The sequence below is a fragment of the Sorex fumeus genome, unplaced genomic scaffold (genome assembly GCF_029834395.1).
Source record: "Sorex fumeus unplaced genomic scaffold, SorFum_2.1 ptg000044l, whole genome shotgun sequence".
NCBI lineage: Eukaryota > Metazoa > Chordata > Mammalia > Eulipotyphla > Soricidae > Sorex > Sorex fumeus.
The window spans coordinates 60,528,085-60,547,822 of record NW_026606101.1 but is presented as its reverse complement, the minus strand read 5'-3'; the positions used below and the strand labels follow the sequence as shown (position 1 = coordinate 60,547,822).

Genomic DNA, 19,738 nt, shown 5'->3' with positions numbered 1-19,738 from the left:
TTAAAGAATTAGCTACAGTAAGATTCTAGTAAAGGATTACAGTATAATACATTAAAAGAATATAAGAAAATTGGCTTAAGAATGATTTTCACTATGCAAGTAGAAGACTTTTACAGAAACACTCTCATACAAGCAAGTCTAGAAAGAGTTGAAAGAAGTTACTTCTAAGTGAGGGAATTAGAATTATTTTGTTTTCCTTGTATTTGTATTTTTATTTATTGAAGTTACTATACAAGTGAAATGCATTATTTTCTAAAATAAAAAAATCTAATTCTTAAAAAGAAAATTGAAGTGGCTTAGTGCTTGTTACTTTTACACACAACCTTATCCACAGGCAGGATGGATATAGTTAGCAGCAAAGTATAAATACTCTGTAAAGAATTTTTTTTTCTTTTAGAAAACCAAATGATTTAAAGTTAATGTTACACGAGAAAATAAATAAGATAGATAAACCACTAGCAACACTCACAAAGAAACAGAGAGAGAGAACCCTAATAAATCGAATCAGAAATAAGAATGGGGATATCACAACAGAAACTAAAGAAATTCAAGAGATCATCAGAGACTACTTTGAAAGTCTCTATGCCACGAAACACGAGAACCTAGAAGAAATGGATAAATTCCTGGATCTCTACCATCTCCCAAAGCTGAATCAAGAAGATATAGAGTACCTGAATAGACCCATTCACATCAAGGAAATTGAAACTGTAATCAAAAGTCTTCCCAAAAACAAAAGCCCAGGCCCAGATGGATTTACTAGCGAATTTTTCCAAACATTTAAAGAGGACCTATTGCCAATTCTTCTCAAGCTTTTCCAGGAAATTGAAAAAACAGAAACTCTCCCAAACAGCTTCTATGAAGCCCATATCTCTCTAATACCAAAAGGAAACAAAGACACCACAAGAAAAGAAAACTACAGGCCAATATCCCTGATGAACACGGATGCGAAGATTCTCAACAAAATACTAGCCAATAGAATACAACAACTCATCAAAAAGATCATACATCATGACCAAGTAGGATTCATCCCAGGGATGCAAGGATGGTTCAACATTCGGAAATCAATCAACATAATCCATCATATCAACAAAAGAAAAGATAAAAATCATATGATCATATCAATAGACGCAGAGAAAGCTTTTGTCAAGATCCAGCACCCATTCATGATGAAAACCCTTGCCAAAATGGGGATAGAGGGGACTTTCCTCAATATAGTTAAAGCCATCTACCACAAACCTACAGCAAACATCATCCTCAATGGGGAAAAACTGAGACCCTTCCCCCTAAGGTCAGGGACGAGACAAGGATGCCCACTCTCTCCACTACTGTTCAATATAGTACTGGAAGTACTTGCAATAGCGATTAGGCAAGAAAAAGATATTAAGGGCATCCAGATAGGGAAAGAAGAAATTAAGCTCTCACTATTCGCAGATGACATGATACTATACTTAGAGAACCCTAAAACCTCTACCAAGAAACTCCTAGAAACAATAGGCTTGTATAGTAAAGTGGCAGGCTATAAAATCAATACCCAAAAATCCATGGCATTCCTATACGCAAATAGTGAAAGAGAAGCAAGTGACATCAAGAAAACAATCCCATTCACAATTGTGCCCCAGAAAATCAAGTATCTAGGAATCAGCTTAACTAAGGAAGTAAAGGACCTGTACAAGGAAAACTACAAAACGCTACTTCAGGAAATAAAAGAGGACACGAGGAAATGGAAAAATATCCCCTGTTCATGGATGGGTAGAATCAACATCATCAAAATGGCAATACTTCCCAAAGCACTATACAAATTCAATGCAATCCCTATAAGGATACCCATGACATTCTTCAAAGAAATGGAGCAAACACTCCTGAAATTTATATGGAACAATAAGCCCCCACGAATAGCTAAAGCAATTCTTGGGAAAAAGAAAATGGGAGGAATCAACCTCCCTAACTTCAAACTCTACTACAAGGCAGTAATAATTAAAACAGCATGGTACTGGAACAAAAGCAGAGCTGCAGACCAATGGAACAGAGTTGAATATACTGACATTTCCTCCCAAACATATAATCATCTAATTTTTGATAAGGGGGCAAGAAAAGTGAAATGGAGCAGGGAAAGCCTCTTCAACAAACTGTGCTGGCAAAATTGGACGGCTACATGCAAAAAAGTGGGCTCAGATCTCTGCCTAACACCATGCACAAAAGTAAGATCAAAATGGATTTATGACCTCAACATCAGACCAGAATCCATAATGTTTATTGAAGACAAAGTCGGCAAAACTCTCCATGATATTGAAGCTAATGGTATCTTCAAAGATGTCACGCCACTGGCTGAGCAAGTGAAAACAGAGATAGACAAATGGGACTATCTTAAACTAAGAAGCTTCTGCACCTCCAAAGAAACAGTGACCAAAATACAAAGACAGCCTACAGAATGGGAAAGGATATTCACCAAGTACACATCCGACAAGGGGTTGATATCAAGGATATACAAGGTACTGGTTAAACTCCACAAGAAGAAATCACCCAACCCCATCAAAAAATGGGGTGAGGAAATGAACAGAAACTTTCGCAAAGAAGAAATTCGAATGGCAAAAAGGCACATGAGAAAATGCTCTACATCACTAATCATCAGAGAGATGCAGATCAAAACCACAATGAGATATCATTTCACACCACAGAGACTGGCCCACATCCACAAGAACAAAAGCAACCGGTGCTGGCGCGGATGTGGCGAGAAAGGGACCCTCCTTCACTGCTGGTGGGAATGCCGGCTGGTCCAACCCTTTTGGAAAACAGTATGGACGACTCTCAAAAAATTAGAATTTGATCTGCCATTTGACCCAGCTATAGCACTCCTGGGAATATATCCCAGAGAGGCAAAAAGGTATAGTCAAAGTGACATCTGCAATTGTTTGTTCATTGCAGCACTCTTTACAATAGCCAGAATCTGGAAAAAACCTGAGTGCCCAAGAACAGATGACTGGTTAAAGAAACTTTGGTACATTTACACAATGGAGTACTATGTAGCTGTTAGAAAAGATGAAGTTATGAAATTTACATACAAGTGGTACTACATGGAAAGTATCATGTTAAGCGAAATGAGTCAGAAAGAGCGGGATAGACACAGAAAGATTGCATTCATCTGGGGAACATAAAGCAACAAAAAGTGAGAGTGACACACAGGAATGGCTGAGATTAGTACCAGGAATTTTGCCCCATGAATGGAAGGCCAGCCACAGGCTCTAGGTGAAAAGGAAGCTCAGATAGAGAAGAGATTACCAAATGAAGGGTGTTGTGAGGGCCCTCCCAGGGTGGGAGAAGCATGCTAAAAGTAGTCGATAGACCAAACATGATTGCCACTCAAAGCCTCTCTTGCAAAACACAGTACCCAAAAGAAGAGAGAGAGAACAAGGGGGAATACCCTGCCACAGAGGCAGGATGGGACGGGGGGGGGGGGGATGAGGGGGGGGGGATGCTGGGACCCATGGGGATGGATGACGGGCACTGGTGGAGGTATGGGGACTTGATCATTGTATAACTGAAACCCAAGCACAAAATTTGTAAGCCTATAACTGTACCTCATAAAAAAAAAGAAAAAAAAAAAAACCCAAAAAAAAAAAAATAAATAAAGTTAATGTTACAGTTGAAGTTTATTTTTAAGCATACAAACATTTAAGACATTTCTCCTCGTTTTTGTAATGCTTACCTCAGAATCTACAAAATGCCTTTGGTAATAATAAAAACCTCTGCGACAAAGGTTACAATGGTTTAGAGCTGTTTTTAAGAAATGTCTTCTATAAACTTGGTGCCAAGTGTCCTTAATCTAAATTGAAAAGACAAACAGTTATTGTACATTTTTCAGGTTCATCAAACATTCTGAAAAGTCATACATGAAGTTTACTTATTAAAAAGTTAAAAACAGTGGCACTTATTCAACCAACCCTTTAAGTATAGATAGGGTTTATTACTACTCTTCTCCCTTTCAAAAAAAAATTTAAATTAAAAAATTTGTAAATATATCAAAATGGGCTGGAGCGATAGCACAGCGGGTAGGGCGTTCGCCTTACAAGCGGCCAACATGGCTGACCCGAGTTCGATTCCTCCGCCCCTCTCGGAGAGCCCGGCAAGCTACCGAGAGTATTCGATATGCCAGACACAGTAACAACAAAGTCTCCAATGGAGACGTTACTGGGCCCGCTCGAGCAAATCGACGATCAACGGGAGGGCCTTTACCTTTTACCTTTACCTGAGAACACTGCTGGAATTAGGAATTTGGTTTCATAAAAATTCCATCAACTCAATTATATTTCCTTTGATTATTATATTTGTCATTGGAGAAATATAATCAGATCATCTTATCACTATATAAATTGTTTAAAGCTCTTTCACACCACCGTCTTCATTTAGAGCATAACAATAATGTTAAATATTTAAAACAAGTACCATTAACACCATTTGATAGATCAGAAAAATAGCCAGTGGAATGTGAGGGGCCTTTACATCTCTTGACATCATAAAGATCATTCCCATATCCATTATGGTACTTTGTCATCTATTTAATAGGTTTTACAAACATACATACACACACACACACACACACACACACACACACTTACTATGCTAGGTCACAAATATATAGATATCATAATTTATCTGTTGGTGGGAATGTTGTCTACTCCATTCTCACAGGAAAACTATACAGAGACATCTCAAAACATTAAGAATGAAGCTTCCAAATGACCAGTAATTCCACTTCTTGGCACCTATCCCAAAGGCTCAAAAATAGTGTTTTGCAAAGACATGGGCACCTCTATGTTCAGTGCAGCACTATTTGTAATATTCAAGGTCCGAAGACAATCCAAGTGCCCAAGAACAGATGAGTGACTAAAGAAACCGTGGCCTATTAGATATGCAATGGAATAGTACTTGGCTCCGAGAAAAGATGGAAGCATGGCTGCCTTTATGTGGGCTGAGCCAGAGGGCATCCATCATGCTGCATGAAGTCAGAGAGGGACAAACACGAAATAGCCTCTCCTTAGATGTGTGATATAAAGAACAGAGCAAGGGAATCATAAAGGACTCTGGCTGATAAATATGCCACATATATAACAGCTTAAATTGCTTTAAGTTTTACCAATTTTCTTTTCCTTTTCTGATCACTGTGGAATTTAAAACAAGTCTACTCTAAGTATACGTTACTGCAAAAACACAGATGCAGAATCTTTAAAAGACTTCACATATGTCTCTGAAAACTCTCAGGACAGGTTTCCCCCCACCCCCTGTAGAACTACTTCTCATTGTAGTAATTCATTTAAGATAGTATGAACTGATATGAAAAGAAATTTCTGCTGTTGCACACCTGAACTGAGCAAATGGGGTCACAGTTCAGAAGTACAGCTTAAAAACTTTTTTTCCCCTCAAATAAGCTTTCTAACTGTAATTGCTCTGGGGCCAGAGTGCTAGTACAGCGTGTAGGGTGTGTTTGTGTTTGTCTTGCACATGACAGGTTTGGATTTGATGCTCAGCATCCCATATGGTTGAGCCTTGCCAGAAGTGATCCCTGAGACACAGCCAGGAGCGAGTCCTGAGCACTGCTGGGGGCACCCCCTACCAATCAACCAACTGTAACTATTTTTATTCTCATTTATTATGAGGAAAATGACCTACAATACAAAAGCCTTGTCCAATATAGTAAAATGCAATGTTCAGTTTTTCTGAACTTTATACTCATACTTAAAATGTATATCTCTCTGTGTGTATATGTATGTATATGTATATACACACAGCATATAGAATCTCTCGAGCAGTATTTAGCAGAAATTCTTTTTTGCAGTTTGAAACAGTAGTATGTGGCAGAGGTGTTGGTGGGTTCCACCCCCATTTGCCACCACTATTAGCTTAAGTACTTCTAAGGCTCAATTTTCCCACTCAAAAATTGAAGTTTTAAATTTAAAAAACCAACACACAAAATTTCAATTATATTCATAATCAAAATGACTGAGTTTTTACTGTCAGTAAACAGTACACATGATCAAAGCAAAATTAAATGTTTTAATAAATAATTAAGCCCAAATAAATAATTGGCTAGAAGCATCGAATTTGACTGTGAGGAACACAGGTTAAGAAAGGAAGCCTGGCTTCTGAGCAGATGGCATTACCAAGCTCGGATCCACGTCGACTCCTCGGGACTCCAGGTTCTTTCGGACCGTGGTGATCTCGTCACTCGCCAGGTAAGCAGGGTGCTCCTCGTTACATTTCAGCATCTTCTCCAATTCATTCTTGGTTTCATTGTGAATACTCTTTAACATGTTTAAAAGAAAATTGAGTTTAGAAAGTTCAGGTCTTAGCTCACTTGCAGAAATGAGTCCCAATTTATACGAACACATTTTTAATGCACTTAAACCCAACACAGAAACAGAAGGAAGAATATAGCATCCTAGCTGTGAGTACAAGGCACTGGGTTATGAACGGAGAATCAGCCAGACAGGAGAGACCAAAAGCAAACAAACATATAAACAAACTTGTCCTGTGTATATATCTGTTGAAATGTTTCACTGTTTCCATGATTGTTCTTGCCTGCAGGATGTGATCTAAATTTAAGGACTGTGGTGTATAACAGGGAAGAGATAATGTCCGATGAATGCCTCCTATCTAAGTACTAGATTGCCGTTAGAACTTGAAGCTACTGATATGTTTCTTTTCTGATAAATCAGTAAAATTCAGTTTGATTTTCTTCAAAAATCTTTCATCTTAATAAGTGTTTTTCATAAGGCATTGGGGGAGAGAGGTGCCTGGGTCTCACCCAGCGGTGCTCAGGGCTTACTCCCGACTCTGCTCAAGGATCACTCCTGGCAGGGCTCAGGGAAGTTTGTGTTGTCTGGGGCTGAACCTATGTTGTCTGGGTACCAGGCAAGCTCCTCGCCCCCTGTTCTATCACTCACTCTGGTCTCATCATTAAAGCATTTTCATCCTGTTTGAGGCAAATTCTGTGAGATATCTGATTCTTAAAATCATTTCTTGTCTCTTCTCTATAGTTGCTTATAATCTCTTCACCAAAGAAGGAAAACATATCCACTAGTCATCAGTTTGAGAAAGATTTTTACATCGTTTCAAGTCCATAATTTTAGTTTTCAGTCCTCCTTTCAAAATTGCATGGTAAAAGGAGATAAAACAACAACAACAACAAAGAAACCCCCAAGTTTCAAATTCACTCACATTTTGTACCAAATTGCTGGGTGTGTCCCATACAGCATTTTGTACCCAACTGTATCAAGTTATGGAATCTGAGTGTATTAGAATACAAACAAAATCATGTAATGTTTGAAGAGAGGAGGTCTGAGGAGAGCTTGATTAAGTAGACCTGACATGAAACCTCTAAAATTTTTATATATTCTTTCTGGGTTTCCCTAGAGCTGCTCAGGGGCCCACTCCCAACTCAGTCAACAGAACTAGCAGCTTGGTGCTGAGTCCCAAGGTTGTGGTACACCTCAGGCCCTGTGATGCGGGACCACTGGAGTCCCGAGAGAGGCGTCTGGGAGTCTCCTGAGCAATGCCTGGTAAAGAAAGCTTTCTTTTTATTTATTTTTGGGGGGGGTGGGGCTCGGCGAATTCTATGTGGTGCTGCAGGCTGAACCTAGGCTTGTCACATACAAGGGAAGTGCCTCAGCTGCGTTCTATCTCTCTGGCTTATTAAAAATAAGCTTTATTTTTCATGAGAAAACAAAACCTATATAGGCCAAGGATATGACTCAATGTGTGGAACTGGCCTTGGGCAAGTGAGGCCCTTGGGTCTGATCTTCAAAGCTCAACCAAAACCAAAACAACCCATCAGAAAAATGAGGAGAGAAGAGACATTTCCACAATGAAGTCACAGGTACAGCGAACAGGTACCTGAAAAAAATCTGTGACTATTAGAAACACACATCAAAATGACAGTGAAGTATCATTTCATATGAGCAAGATGGTCTATATGAAAAAGACCAGAAACGGTAAGTGCTGGTGGGGGTGGGATGAGAACGTAAATCCATTCACGGCTGGTGGAACTGTCGTAGGGCTCAGCCACTTTGGAGACAGGTTTGAAGAATTCTCAGAACAAAATGAGCAGAACTTTCAGTGATTCTACTCTTAGGCATCTGTCTACAAACACAGAAACACTTAATCTTGAAGATGCGTGTACCTGTGTTCATAGTGGCACTACTTCAATAGTGAAGATCTGGAAACCCAAGAGCCCAACAACAGATGAGTGGGTAAGGAAACTGTGGTACACAAATGTGGTATGTACACACACACACACACACACACACACACACACACACACACACAGGAATACTATTAGCTATGGGAAAAAGATGAAATGTAGCAGTGTTCTGCAAGTTGGATAGAATTATGGGGTGTTAAGCTAAGTGAAGAAGTGAGTCAGAAAGTTTAAGATAAATACCAGATGACCGTGCTCATCTGCCAAAAAAAACGAAACAAAACAAAACAAAAACCCAACAAAAAACCAAAACCCAAACCAAAGAAAAGGACTAGATAATCCGCAGTGCAAGCAAATCCTGAAAAAGAATCAATAGAACAGGGAACTGAGGGGCTGAGGGGAGGGGTTAGGGGAAAGGCCGCTGGGATAATGGTGGAGAGTCCTTTTTGAAACACTGGTCAAGGAACCGGTGCAGTGATCTTTAACTATTACATAACTTCAAAAGTATTAGAAACTAGCTGGAGCGATAGCACAGCGGGTAGGGCATTTGCCTTACACGCGGCCAACATGGCCGACCCGAGTTCGATTCCTCCGCCCCTCTCGGAGAGCCCGGCAAGCTACCGAGAGTATTCGATATGCCAGACACAGTAACAACAAAGTCTCCAATGGAGACGTTACTGGGCCCGCTCGAGCAAATCGACGATCAACGGGAGGGCCTTTACCTTTACCTTTACCTAGAAACTATGATACCTCAATAAAAAAATAACAAAAGTACCTATGAGATACACTGGTGATTCTGATGCCCGTCCCCTCTAGACCCGAGTGTGGTTTCTGTTCTGCTGTGAGCCTGGGCCTTCTGTGGGACCCAGAGAGGAAGGCTCTTCTCTGAAGACTTTCTGGGCTCCTTCTAGGCTAGAGAGTCTGACAGTGACAAACTAATCTCTCTGCTTCCTGAAGCAATCTTCTGGGAATCAGGTTCTTCAAAAATAACTTCCAACAACTTCAATACTAACTGGGAGTTGGAGAGACAGTACAGTGGGTAAGGCGCATGCAGAGGAAGGATCAATCTCTAGCAGCCAACTAGTCCCGAGCCTGCCAGGAGTGATCCCTGAGAGCAGAGCCAGGGTAAGCTCTGAGCACCACTGGATGTGACTCCCCCTCCCTCCCCAATAAAATAAAACAAATTCTTTAAACAAACAAACAAAAAAACCACCAAAGTTACAACCAGGAAAGGAATGATTTCTCTCAGAGAAATTATTTGCTGAAAGCATACTTCCACTAGCAGCTCTGCCATCACCTATTGGGGAGACACACTATGCCTAATTTCACTAAGCCCTGAAGGACAGGTACTGTTTTTCTTTGGAGTTTCTCTGCTTTACAACCATTCTTCCCAAATGCTTTATCTTCCTGTGTCTAAGTCCGAATTCTCTGACGGGTGTCTTGGAAATTTTTTGCTGCCAGACCTCCTTCCTACTGCCATTTTTAAAGCCAAGATAGCTGAGGCTCCCTGAAGACAGGCTTGACCCAGCAACTAAGTCTGCATTTCCTCAGCTTCTCCTCAGCCTTCTGATCATTTTTCCAACAGAAATCACAACAGACACAGGCGAGGAAGACTATGCTACATACAACAAGAGACTCACACCTGATAGACAACTTATGAAACAAGAAATGCATGAAATTAGAAAACAGAATGCTTGCTATACAATTTAGCTAAGACAATAACAAAAATATGGCGTATCATTTGGTAATTTAAAAAATTTTTCTTCTCTCTCAGGATATCCACACTTAAGTCTCCTTTGCCAAATGTTATTAATTGAAGAAACAAAGGAAAGGAAATTACTTTATGAATTTAATTCTAAATTCTACTTAAAATTGTAAATTGAAGGAATAAAAACATGACAAACAGGAATAAGTCTGAATGCGAGTTAGAAAAAAAGCACAAACAATAAAGAATAAAAAGGGGTGAAAGTGGGGCATTCCATGTTTTATGGATATCCCCTCTATAAACTCATTTATAAAGTTATTTAACTTGTCTTTATCATTTGGTTCTGCTTGTTGTCCTTTTGTTAAAAGTGATCAGTAAATGGGTGGATATAATAATTCTACTTCCTGCATGATTTTTTATACTTTGCATATATTGGAGCAAATCCCAAATAAATGAATAATTTTTTTTGGGGGAACATTTGGTGGTGTCCAGGGCTTATTCCTGGCTGTGTCAGGGGACTAGAGGAAGGCAGGCTCTATGCAAGGTAAGCCCTTGGGGCCACTGTATTATCTCTCTAGCCCCCAAAATGAGTCATTTGAATGAATGGAAAAATCTAAAGAGAGCAGAATGAGGAAGAACAGAAGAAGCCTTTAACATCATTTGCTCTAATTATATTCTTCCTATATCCTCTGAAAAGCTTATCATTTTCCCCTTCTATATGTAACCTCAATCACCATTGTAATCTCAAATAGGAATATGAAATAAAGGAAGTGTTTATTCGCCTCTTCCTTTTTAATAAAATACTCTACTTGAAAAATACATTTATTATGGTAGCATAGTTCATATTTTAAAGAGTCATTATATTTTAGAATGGCTGATGTAGAATCTGACATTCTTTAGTCTTGGTATGGGGGTCTAGGTCAGCAGTGTTCAAGGACTCCTTTGGGCTATTTATTTATTTTTACCTGTTCTTGGGTTCGATTTTTCCAGTACATCCATCTCTTTTTCCAATCTGGACCTATCATATTTTCAATTGCATCTTCAGCTAGAAAAAAAAAGAATAATATGAATATAATGGTAATTTTATAACTTACCAAATATATATATATTTATTACAAATAGTCTTGCTTTCGTATTTACTTTGAAGAACTTTATCAACATAACTGAGATAAAGAAAAATAAGTAGAATTGAAATGGTATATAAAAAAGAATTTAATTATGGGGTCAGAGCGACAGTACAGCAGGTAGGGTGCTTGCCTTGCAGGTGGCTGACCTGGGTTCAATCCCCAGCACCACATGTGAGCACAGCAGTGCAAAGGCAGGTGTATACGTTGAGTACTGCTGGCCATGGCCCCCCCAAACAAAAATAAGTGAAAAGAATTAAATTATGTTTACACTGCATGAAATGTATAACTGTCTAGAAAGTTCCCATTAGTAGAGAACAGAGAGAGCTTAAAGACTGGAGCACAGGCCCTGAATCAGATCCTGAGCATGATGGCATGGCTCCTGGCCACGACCAGCTATGGCCCTGGTGGCCCCAGCTCTGGGGGTGCTCCTGGTGACCCCTATTCTCTACCTACGGCAAAGTATCATCGGGAGAGGCCACCCCAGGGCTTTACTGGGAGCTCCCCATCCCACTGAAAAAATTTTTAAGAAGTTCCTGTAAGTACAACAAACACAAAAACAGTCTAAATGATAGCGCTGTAGATTATTACAATGTACAGAAGGGTTTGAGATTACTAAGCAGCTGACTGAAACAATCTCAAACAACATACAACTCTAGTATTCATGACAAATGCTTGAAAATATTCATTTTGTTTTCAGAAATGTTGACCCAAGTTGGATGGCTCCTTCACCATGAAAATGTGCAAAACTCCAATCCCTTCAGCCCCTACTTACTGTCCTTGAGGCGAGCCTGAAGAGCCTCTTCCATGAAATAAATGGCTGCATCCCACTGCTGCTTATCAGATATGGACCGATCTTCTAGAGCATTGTGCTGAATAACCCTCTGAAGAATGAGGAAAGAACAACTGAGAGTTTCATTTATGTCTGATTATTTCAGTAATTTTATGCAACTTGGCAAATACATAGAATAACAGCTGCACTTGAGACAATACAAGAGCCCGTCCCTCCCTGGCAGAGGCAGGGGACCTGCCATCTGCCCGCTTATTCGTCAGCTTTCTCTCTGAAAGATCAACAGCAGAAATTTTCTCCAAGGCCCCATGAATGAACTGACCATTTCCAATACAGCTGGGGAGCGAGAGAAGCATACTACACATCGAACAACATGAAATTCAACACGCAAACTCTAGAGTCAGAAGTTATCTCTTCCTTGTCTTTGGGCCACCTGGCCTATGTGTTACATTTTCAAAAGAGGAGATGAAAATCAAGAGGACTGCTTAATAAGTAAATAAAATAACGTTCCCCAAATACCTAGCATAATTTCTGACATCTGGTAAGCATTCAGCATATGGTAATTATTAGTCATGATTTTATGAGCCTAATACTTTATGAGTCAAATCCACTGAAAATGGATGCATCGAATTCCTCTCATTACCAGAGAGAATGAAAAATGAGAAGCAGTTATCTGTGGCTTAGGGTACAATGGAATGGCTAATAGATGACAAGAAGTGGATTTTTATAGAAGTCTGTTTATTACAAAGTTTGACCTTTTTTCCTGGTATGACAGGCAAGAAAGAAATAGTGAAGCGTGATTTTAGAAGGCCAGAAAAATGTCAAAGAGCTCATTATAAATCATACGTCTATTTTTTTCTTCATCATTTTGAATTCAGAATCGAATTTGAAGTCATAACAATAGTCTACTACAATCAAGAATCAGTTTGAAAAGCTGAATAAAAATGAAGCATTATAAATATACAAATGGCATACCAAACTGTCCTCTGCAAAATCATTCCACTTATGGCGTTTAATACTTTCTTCTTTAACAGCCTGTTTAAGCTTATCAAATATGTCATCATGTTCTTTTCCTTTTGGTTCTGTCATGAAGCGGGAAAATTCTTCTTGGAGGGTCTCCCAAGCAACCTAGAATATAAAGGGGAAAAAGTCTGTTATTGACCCTATCTATTCTAACCTAATATATAGCATTAAAAAATATATGAATTCAAGGCAAAGTGATGTGACTAACCAGTTTATCAGAAAATATTCATGAAGAACAGGCAGCTGATAGAAACTCTGGCCGAACCTCACCCTCTAGCCAGAGGGATGGATTTGGTTGGCCTCCTAATGCATTTTACTAGACATGCACAGCATTTTACGTTAAAAAAAAATGTCAATTAAAATTGAGACACAAGGTTATAAAATTAAGAGACTTCATATAAAATTTCAATTTTAAGAACTCCTGAACAGTCACCCAAGCTTCTACGCCACTGCCTGTTAGAATCACTCCTTATGCATGCTTGTCCGTTGCTTTATACTGACTTATTTCATCCTGTATGACATCTAAGTTTACATGTTTCTTTCATTTAAAATTTCCTAATGATTCTCATCTTCATATCTTTGCCTTGCAGCAGATATAAAGCAGTGCGTCAAGAGGCTCAAGCATGAATTTAGCTTTGTGCTATTAAACTTTATAGCTAACTCCTAATGATCTCAACAGTGAAAGAGAACAAAGTCCAAAGTAACTATGAGTTAAATCTACATGTGGTTAAATGTGCTATTTAATGCTGTTTTCCCCTTAATCCTCTTCATTATTTGACAAAAATAAAGGCAACTATACTACCAGGAATACTTTCCCAAGGATTAAAATCGATCTTTATGGCCCTCCAAATCGTGCTTCCATATTCAGGTTCGAAGGGGAAAGGGGACGGAGACGCAAGCACTGCCCCTACCATTCCCACTTCTGCAGCTGAGCCTGAAAAGGAAACTCCTTTCACGGGACAGGGCCTCAGAAACTCTTCGGACAGCCAGTGAACTGCAGGGAGCTGCTCTCAGATTAGGAACGAGGGGTTCGCAGCTCTCTGTCCAGGGACAAGTGGGTCTAGAACTGAGCGCGGTCAGCAACAGGAGCTCAGGCCGGGAGCGAGGGGGCTGTAAGACCAGCGGCTGCAGGCAAGTGGAGACAGGGGTGAGGAAGGAGCAGGATAAGGAAGGGGTAGAAGACGCAGGAATCAGGGAAAACTGACGTCTTGTTAGAAGGGACAAAAACCAAAACTAGTTGTCACTCCTGTTTGCATGTGAGAACAACCTCGCATGAAGAACAGGGCACTCCCAGCCGGAGCAATCTTTCTCAGAGAAGCATCAGCACGACGGGCTGCTCAGTCCGATGCCCGCGTGGGTGGCCATCAAGGCAGCAGCCGGCACTGACCGGGCAGCTCCTGGACACCAGGGATTACTAAAGCATTTTAGAGAGATGACCTTCAGATATTAACTCTTAAAGATAATATTCCTTAGAACAACCTACGTGGCAGCATTAAATGTGTTGCAGAGGTGAGGAAACAGAAGGGGTAAGCAACTATCTCAAGGGTCACACCACTATGAAGTGGCAGAAACAAGATACCTGAGAGACAGAAATATGCTCCCTCATGACCCCAGGCCTAACCTCCTGTCAGATGGGCACCAGGGAATTATTTCAGTATAAGTGAGTCCTGCAGAAAATCAACTCATCAAACATCACACCCATTTAAACTGTCTTTATGGAACTGCTGTCCAGAGAAGTTAAAGATATTTCATATCCAAGCAGAGTTTGCATGCTTTGTTAAGTGCTCTCTTTGGAAGAACCAGAACCCTCTGAACAACATCCCATTAACTAAGTAGTCACTTCTTGTATCAACAGTGACGAGTAGCAGCAGTGAGAGTAATGTCAACATAGAGATGGGGAGGAAAGACTCAATGAAAGAGAGTGGCAGTGATGGGAATAAAACCTAAAATTCACAGCTCCTGCTCCCTGCAGATAATGCTTCTTACCCATTGAATTAAATTATATCCTAACCTCTACTGCTTTATTGGGAAGCTGCTTATCAGTCCACTGTTTAAGCTTGATGTCCACTGTAGTATTAAAAGTCCCAGAGTTCATGGTCTGTGCAGCTGGGAGATAGATGTTTTCAATCACATGACTCGACACTCTTTCCCACAAAGACTGCTGAAGAATTTCCTCCCTGTAATGAAAAAAAAAGTTTCAAAGACCCCAAGTTAAAATGTAATATTTTTTCCTCCTTTTTTGGGTCACACCTGGCAATGCTCAGGGGTTACTCCTGGCTCTGCACTCAGGAATTACCCCTGGCGGTGCTCGGGGGACCATATGGGATGCTGGAAATCGAACCTGGGTTGGCCGTGTGCAAGGCAAACGCCCTGCCCGCTGTGCTATCGCTCCGGCCCCGTAATATTGTTTTAAATGACAGCTTTTTTGAGTCTTATAAACTAACAACAAGTTGCAAGTTACTTAGGGTTTTGACTATGCAGGATCCCAAACAACAGGGTGACATGTCCATTATTCCTCAAGGCTGTAACTGCCTGATCTTTTGCTTCCTGTCAATGCCAATTCATTTATACTTCACAGAATTTTACACAAATGTAGTTATAGTGCATGTTCCTTCTCTCTCTCTATCTCTCTTTCTCTCTTATTTTTGCTTAATAGGATTCCCCTGCATGGCATCTGAGTTATTTTCAATTGTTGGGGAGTTACAAGAAAAGCTGTTATGGTATTCATGCACAGGAATTATTCCTCTTGTACAAATATTTAGGAGTGGGATGGCTGGATCATATGGCAATTGCACAGTTAACTTTTAAAGACACTGTCAGACTGTTTTCTAAATGTCTGAAGCATTTATATGCCAGCAGTTTAGGAGAGTTCTAGTTTAGTCAAATCTTACTAGCAATTGGCTAGTAACGTTTAATCTTACTCATTTTCATTTGTTTGTAGAGGTACTGTATAGGGGTTTTAATTTACACTGACTAGTATTAATGGTTAATTACAGTAAGGGTATTTTCATGTGCTTAGTTGTCTTGTAGAACTCCATATGTGCTAACTGTGAAAGAGTCCAAAACTGAAAATTCTTAGTATAATTTTAACAATTTATCATAGAACAAAGCACAGGTATAACAAAATACCACTAGGTAAAATTGATCAAAACCTCATGACTAATGTAAAGATATAAAACATGTATAATCAAACTAAACACACTCCTTTAAGCTTTTATTTTTGGACAACAACATATCTTTAAATAAGAAAAAGAAAACTATTTCAATCAAAAAATGAAAATGACTTCTGTTTTCTATGGTAATGAAGTACATTATACAAACATATTTATCAACCATTATCTACAGCTCAATTCTGTAGCACTGTAGCACTGTCCTCCCATTGTTTATCCATTTGCTCGAGCAGGCCAGTAATGTCTCCATTGTGAGACTTGTTACCGTGTTTGCATATCGAATACATCACGGGTAGCTTTCCAGGCTTTGCCTTGCACGCGGCTGGCCTGGCCGACCCAGGTTCGATTCCTCCGGCCCTCTCGGCAAGCCCGGCAAGCTACTGAGAGTACTCGCCCACATGGCAAAGCCTGGCAAGCTACCCCTGATATATTCGATATGCCAAACACAGTAACGAGTCTCACAATGGAGAGATTACTGAGCCCGCTCGAGCAAATCGATGAACAACAGGAGGACAGTGCTACAGTGCTACAGCTCAATTAATCATTAAAAAATGGTTACATAAAATCATTTTAAAATGCCTATATAAATATATGCATTTGCATATTTAGACAGACATTATGTATGCTATCTTATAAATGCTTCTTCTAAACTTAAAAAGTATATTATATTTTTGCATGTCAAAATCATATAGTATGTAATTCCAAGTTGCAAAAATAAACTTTAATTTTTTTATACCTTTAAGTGAAATAACAGTAAATATGCTGTGTTCAACTTTGTCAAAAGATACCTTTGTGTTCATAAATTCCTTGCAATGTAATGGCAAGGTTTAACGGTCCTTTTTATGTAATTTATTCTTCTCCATTACCTAAATCTCGAAGATAAATCCTGTCACTTTAATTTTCTAGATATCTCAGAAATGTCTCTCAAATATATTTCTTCTTCACCTGCATAACCACAATTCAAATTTGAGCCCCACGGATTCTTGTCTGAATTATTTCAACAGACAGCTGTCTCCTTTGCTTAGAGCTTCCTCCATCTGTAGTTGATTTTTCATAATACAAAGATCTTTCACAATATAAATCTGGGAGCCTGCATGCAACTGACCCTGGTTTGATCCCTGGCACCAAGTGGTACTTGAGCATTTCAACTATAGCCTTGGAGCGGACACCAAGCTTCACTGGGTATGACCATGGAGACCCCCAAGCCAAACCAGGACAGCCTGGGCAATCCTCTATGCCACTGGATCTTAGCAGCATCACATCCTCGGACCCTCACAGTGAAACGTGGGGCTAGTTGGCTGAGAATCCCTGGGAGGGCCCCTGGGACCCCTGAGCACATCTTGTTGGTCCAAAAGGAAATCTAAACCTAATCTTCAATACCCACCTTTCCCCATGACTCCAAACTTCTGGAAATGGCCGGGAAGACCTTAATATATATCTGACTAGCTCCTGGCTTTTACTTCCTTCTTTGCTCAAACCACAGGTAACCAATTTCAACTTCAACCACAGCAACCTGTGACACCTTCCTAGCTCTTATCTTTTGGTCTCTGCAATACTCCTGCCACAAATTTTACTATTACCTATTTATCCTTTAAATATCTGACTATAGAGTTGGAGAGATAGCTCAAAGGGCGGGGCACATGTTCTGAATGTGGGAAAGTTGGATTTGATTCCTAGATAACTGGTCCCTGGGTAGTTCTGAGAATGACGCTTGAGCACAGTGCCAGGAGTAGGCCCTGAGTACTGTCAGAAGGGGTTTAAAAAACTCCCCAAAAGAAAAGAACAGAAAACTCATTTTGTAGTATCAAATTCTTGATTCCTCAGATCTGAATTATGAGACTCAATGGTACATTAATTCTGTCCTTTGGCTCTTCAGTTTGTTTTCTGGGCCACATCCAGAGGTGCTCTGGGGTTACTCCTGGCTCAGTGGACCACATGGTCCATGGAACCTGGAGCTCCTGCATCAAAGTACGTGCTCCATCCCTGCAACTGATCTCCAAGGCTTACACTTTTTATTTCTGAAATCGCAACAAAATAAAGGGAAAACTTTTGATCAAAAACCACATAGACACATTAGAACATTTCCAGCATGTATTTTCTATAAACTTAGCCAGTCCTTATTCCCAATGACGTACAACAAAGAAATGCCTATGCCTATAACCACATTTGTTAATGATATACCAAATCTCTTGCTTAAGGTCAACAAGTTATTTCTGAAGACAGGTGTACTGTGTGAAATGTTGAGGCTTATTTCTAACCATAATGTAACATATGTCAAATCTTAAGTCCCAATAATTTTTTTTAATTATAATTAAGGTACAGGAGAATGTCCACAAATGAATAACAAGTGATCAGGATAGAACGTTAAATGCTTAAAACACTGATTCAAAATTGCCAAATAGAGTTCCACCAGTCCTGTGACAAAAAGCTGATTACAATCACTTTAGATATCTATCTGAAACACCACAAATTACATGAGAAAAAGATATTAACTAAGACATCATCTTTATCATTAAAAAAATATGCTTTATTTAGATATACTGTGGTTGAATTCATTGTGGCATAAAGAGTTAAGATTAGGGACTGCTATTCTGGTATATATGGGCTGGAGCGATAGCACAGCGGGTAGGGCGTTCGCCTTACAAGCGGCCAACATGCCCGACCCGAGTTCGATTCCTCCGCCCCTCTCGGAGAGCCCGGCAAGCTACCGAGAGTATTCGATATGCCAAACACAGTAACAACAAAGTCTCCAATGGAGACGTTACTGGGCCCACTTGAGCAAATCGACGATCAACGGGAGGGCCTTAAAAAAAAAAAAATTCTGGTATATCTTTGAAGTCATAGGGCCTGAAAAAGAAAATTGATTAAAAAAAGAGACAGAATCACCTGATCCAAAAGTTGATAGAATAACAGTTCTCTCCTTCACCTTCGCAAAAGGCGACCTGGCAACAGAGGTTTCTCTGCCTCTTCACAGCTCCCTTCAGGTACTAGTGTGCTAACCGATCTTCAAGGATTGCTTTGTGTAGACATACTTGAATCTCAGACCTACTCTCCCCAAACTGACCATCTCACTTAAGGACACCAGAAAAGTTCAGAGGTAGTATATATATCTCCCATAAACAGCACTAGTAAATGTAGCTGACAAATCACTTTTCCAATTACTTGACTTCTAATAACCTAGCAGGGAAGTAGCAGCATACTTGTTCTGTGTGGATACACATATGCATCTATCTTTTGCAGTTTCAAAAGTGAATTGGTTGACAGCAATAGAACTGGCTTAAAACAGAAACAACTTTTTAAAAAAGGTAGCACTGCACTGTAGCACTGTCCTCCCGTTACTCACTGATTTGCTCGAGCGGGCACCAGTAACATCTCCATTGTGAAATTTATTGTTACTGTGTTTGGCATATTGAATATGCCATGGGGAACTTGCCAGGCTCTGCCGTGTGGGCAGAATACTTCTGGTAGCTTGCCAGGCTCTTCGAGAGGGATGGAGGAATCGAACCTGGGTCGGTTGCATGCAAGGCAAGTGCCCTACCTGCTGTGCTATCGCTCTAGCGCTTTAAAAAAAGTAACAAATTGGGGGCTGGAGTGATAGCAGAGTGGGTAGGGCATTTACCTTGCATGCTGCCAACCCGGGTTCGAGTCCCAGCATCCCATATGGTACCCTGAGCACCGCCAGGAGTAATTCCTGAGTGCAGAGCCAGGAGTAACCCCTGTGCATTGCCGGGTGTG

The 19,738-nt window shown here is 40.1% G+C and overlaps 1 protein-coding gene across 4 annotated transcripts in view; it reads right to left on the bottom strand.

The window, feature by feature from the left end:
* The window catches only part of OPA1 (OPA1 mitochondrial dynamin like GTPase), a 101,611-nt gene that overhangs the window by 25,554 nt on the left and 56,319 nt on the right, over nt 1-19,738 (bottom strand). For all 4 annotated transcript variants that reach the window (XM_056121962.1, XM_056121964.1, XM_056121963.1 and 1 more), the window contains 6 exons: nt 14,845-15,010; nt 12,786-12,938; nt 11,796-11,904; nt 10,862-10,941; nt 6,156-6,296; nt 3,704-3,820 (listed from right to left, as the gene is read on the bottom strand). In XM_056121962.1, coding sequence (XP_055977937.1) covers nt 3,704-3,820; nt 6,156-6,296; nt 10,862-10,941; nt 11,796-11,904; nt 12,786-12,938; nt 14,845-15,010 — 766 coding nt within the window. The remainder of the gene's footprint in view (nt 1-3,703; nt 3,821-6,155; nt 6,297-10,861; nt 10,942-11,795; nt 11,905-12,785; nt 12,939-14,844; nt 15,011-19,738) is intronic.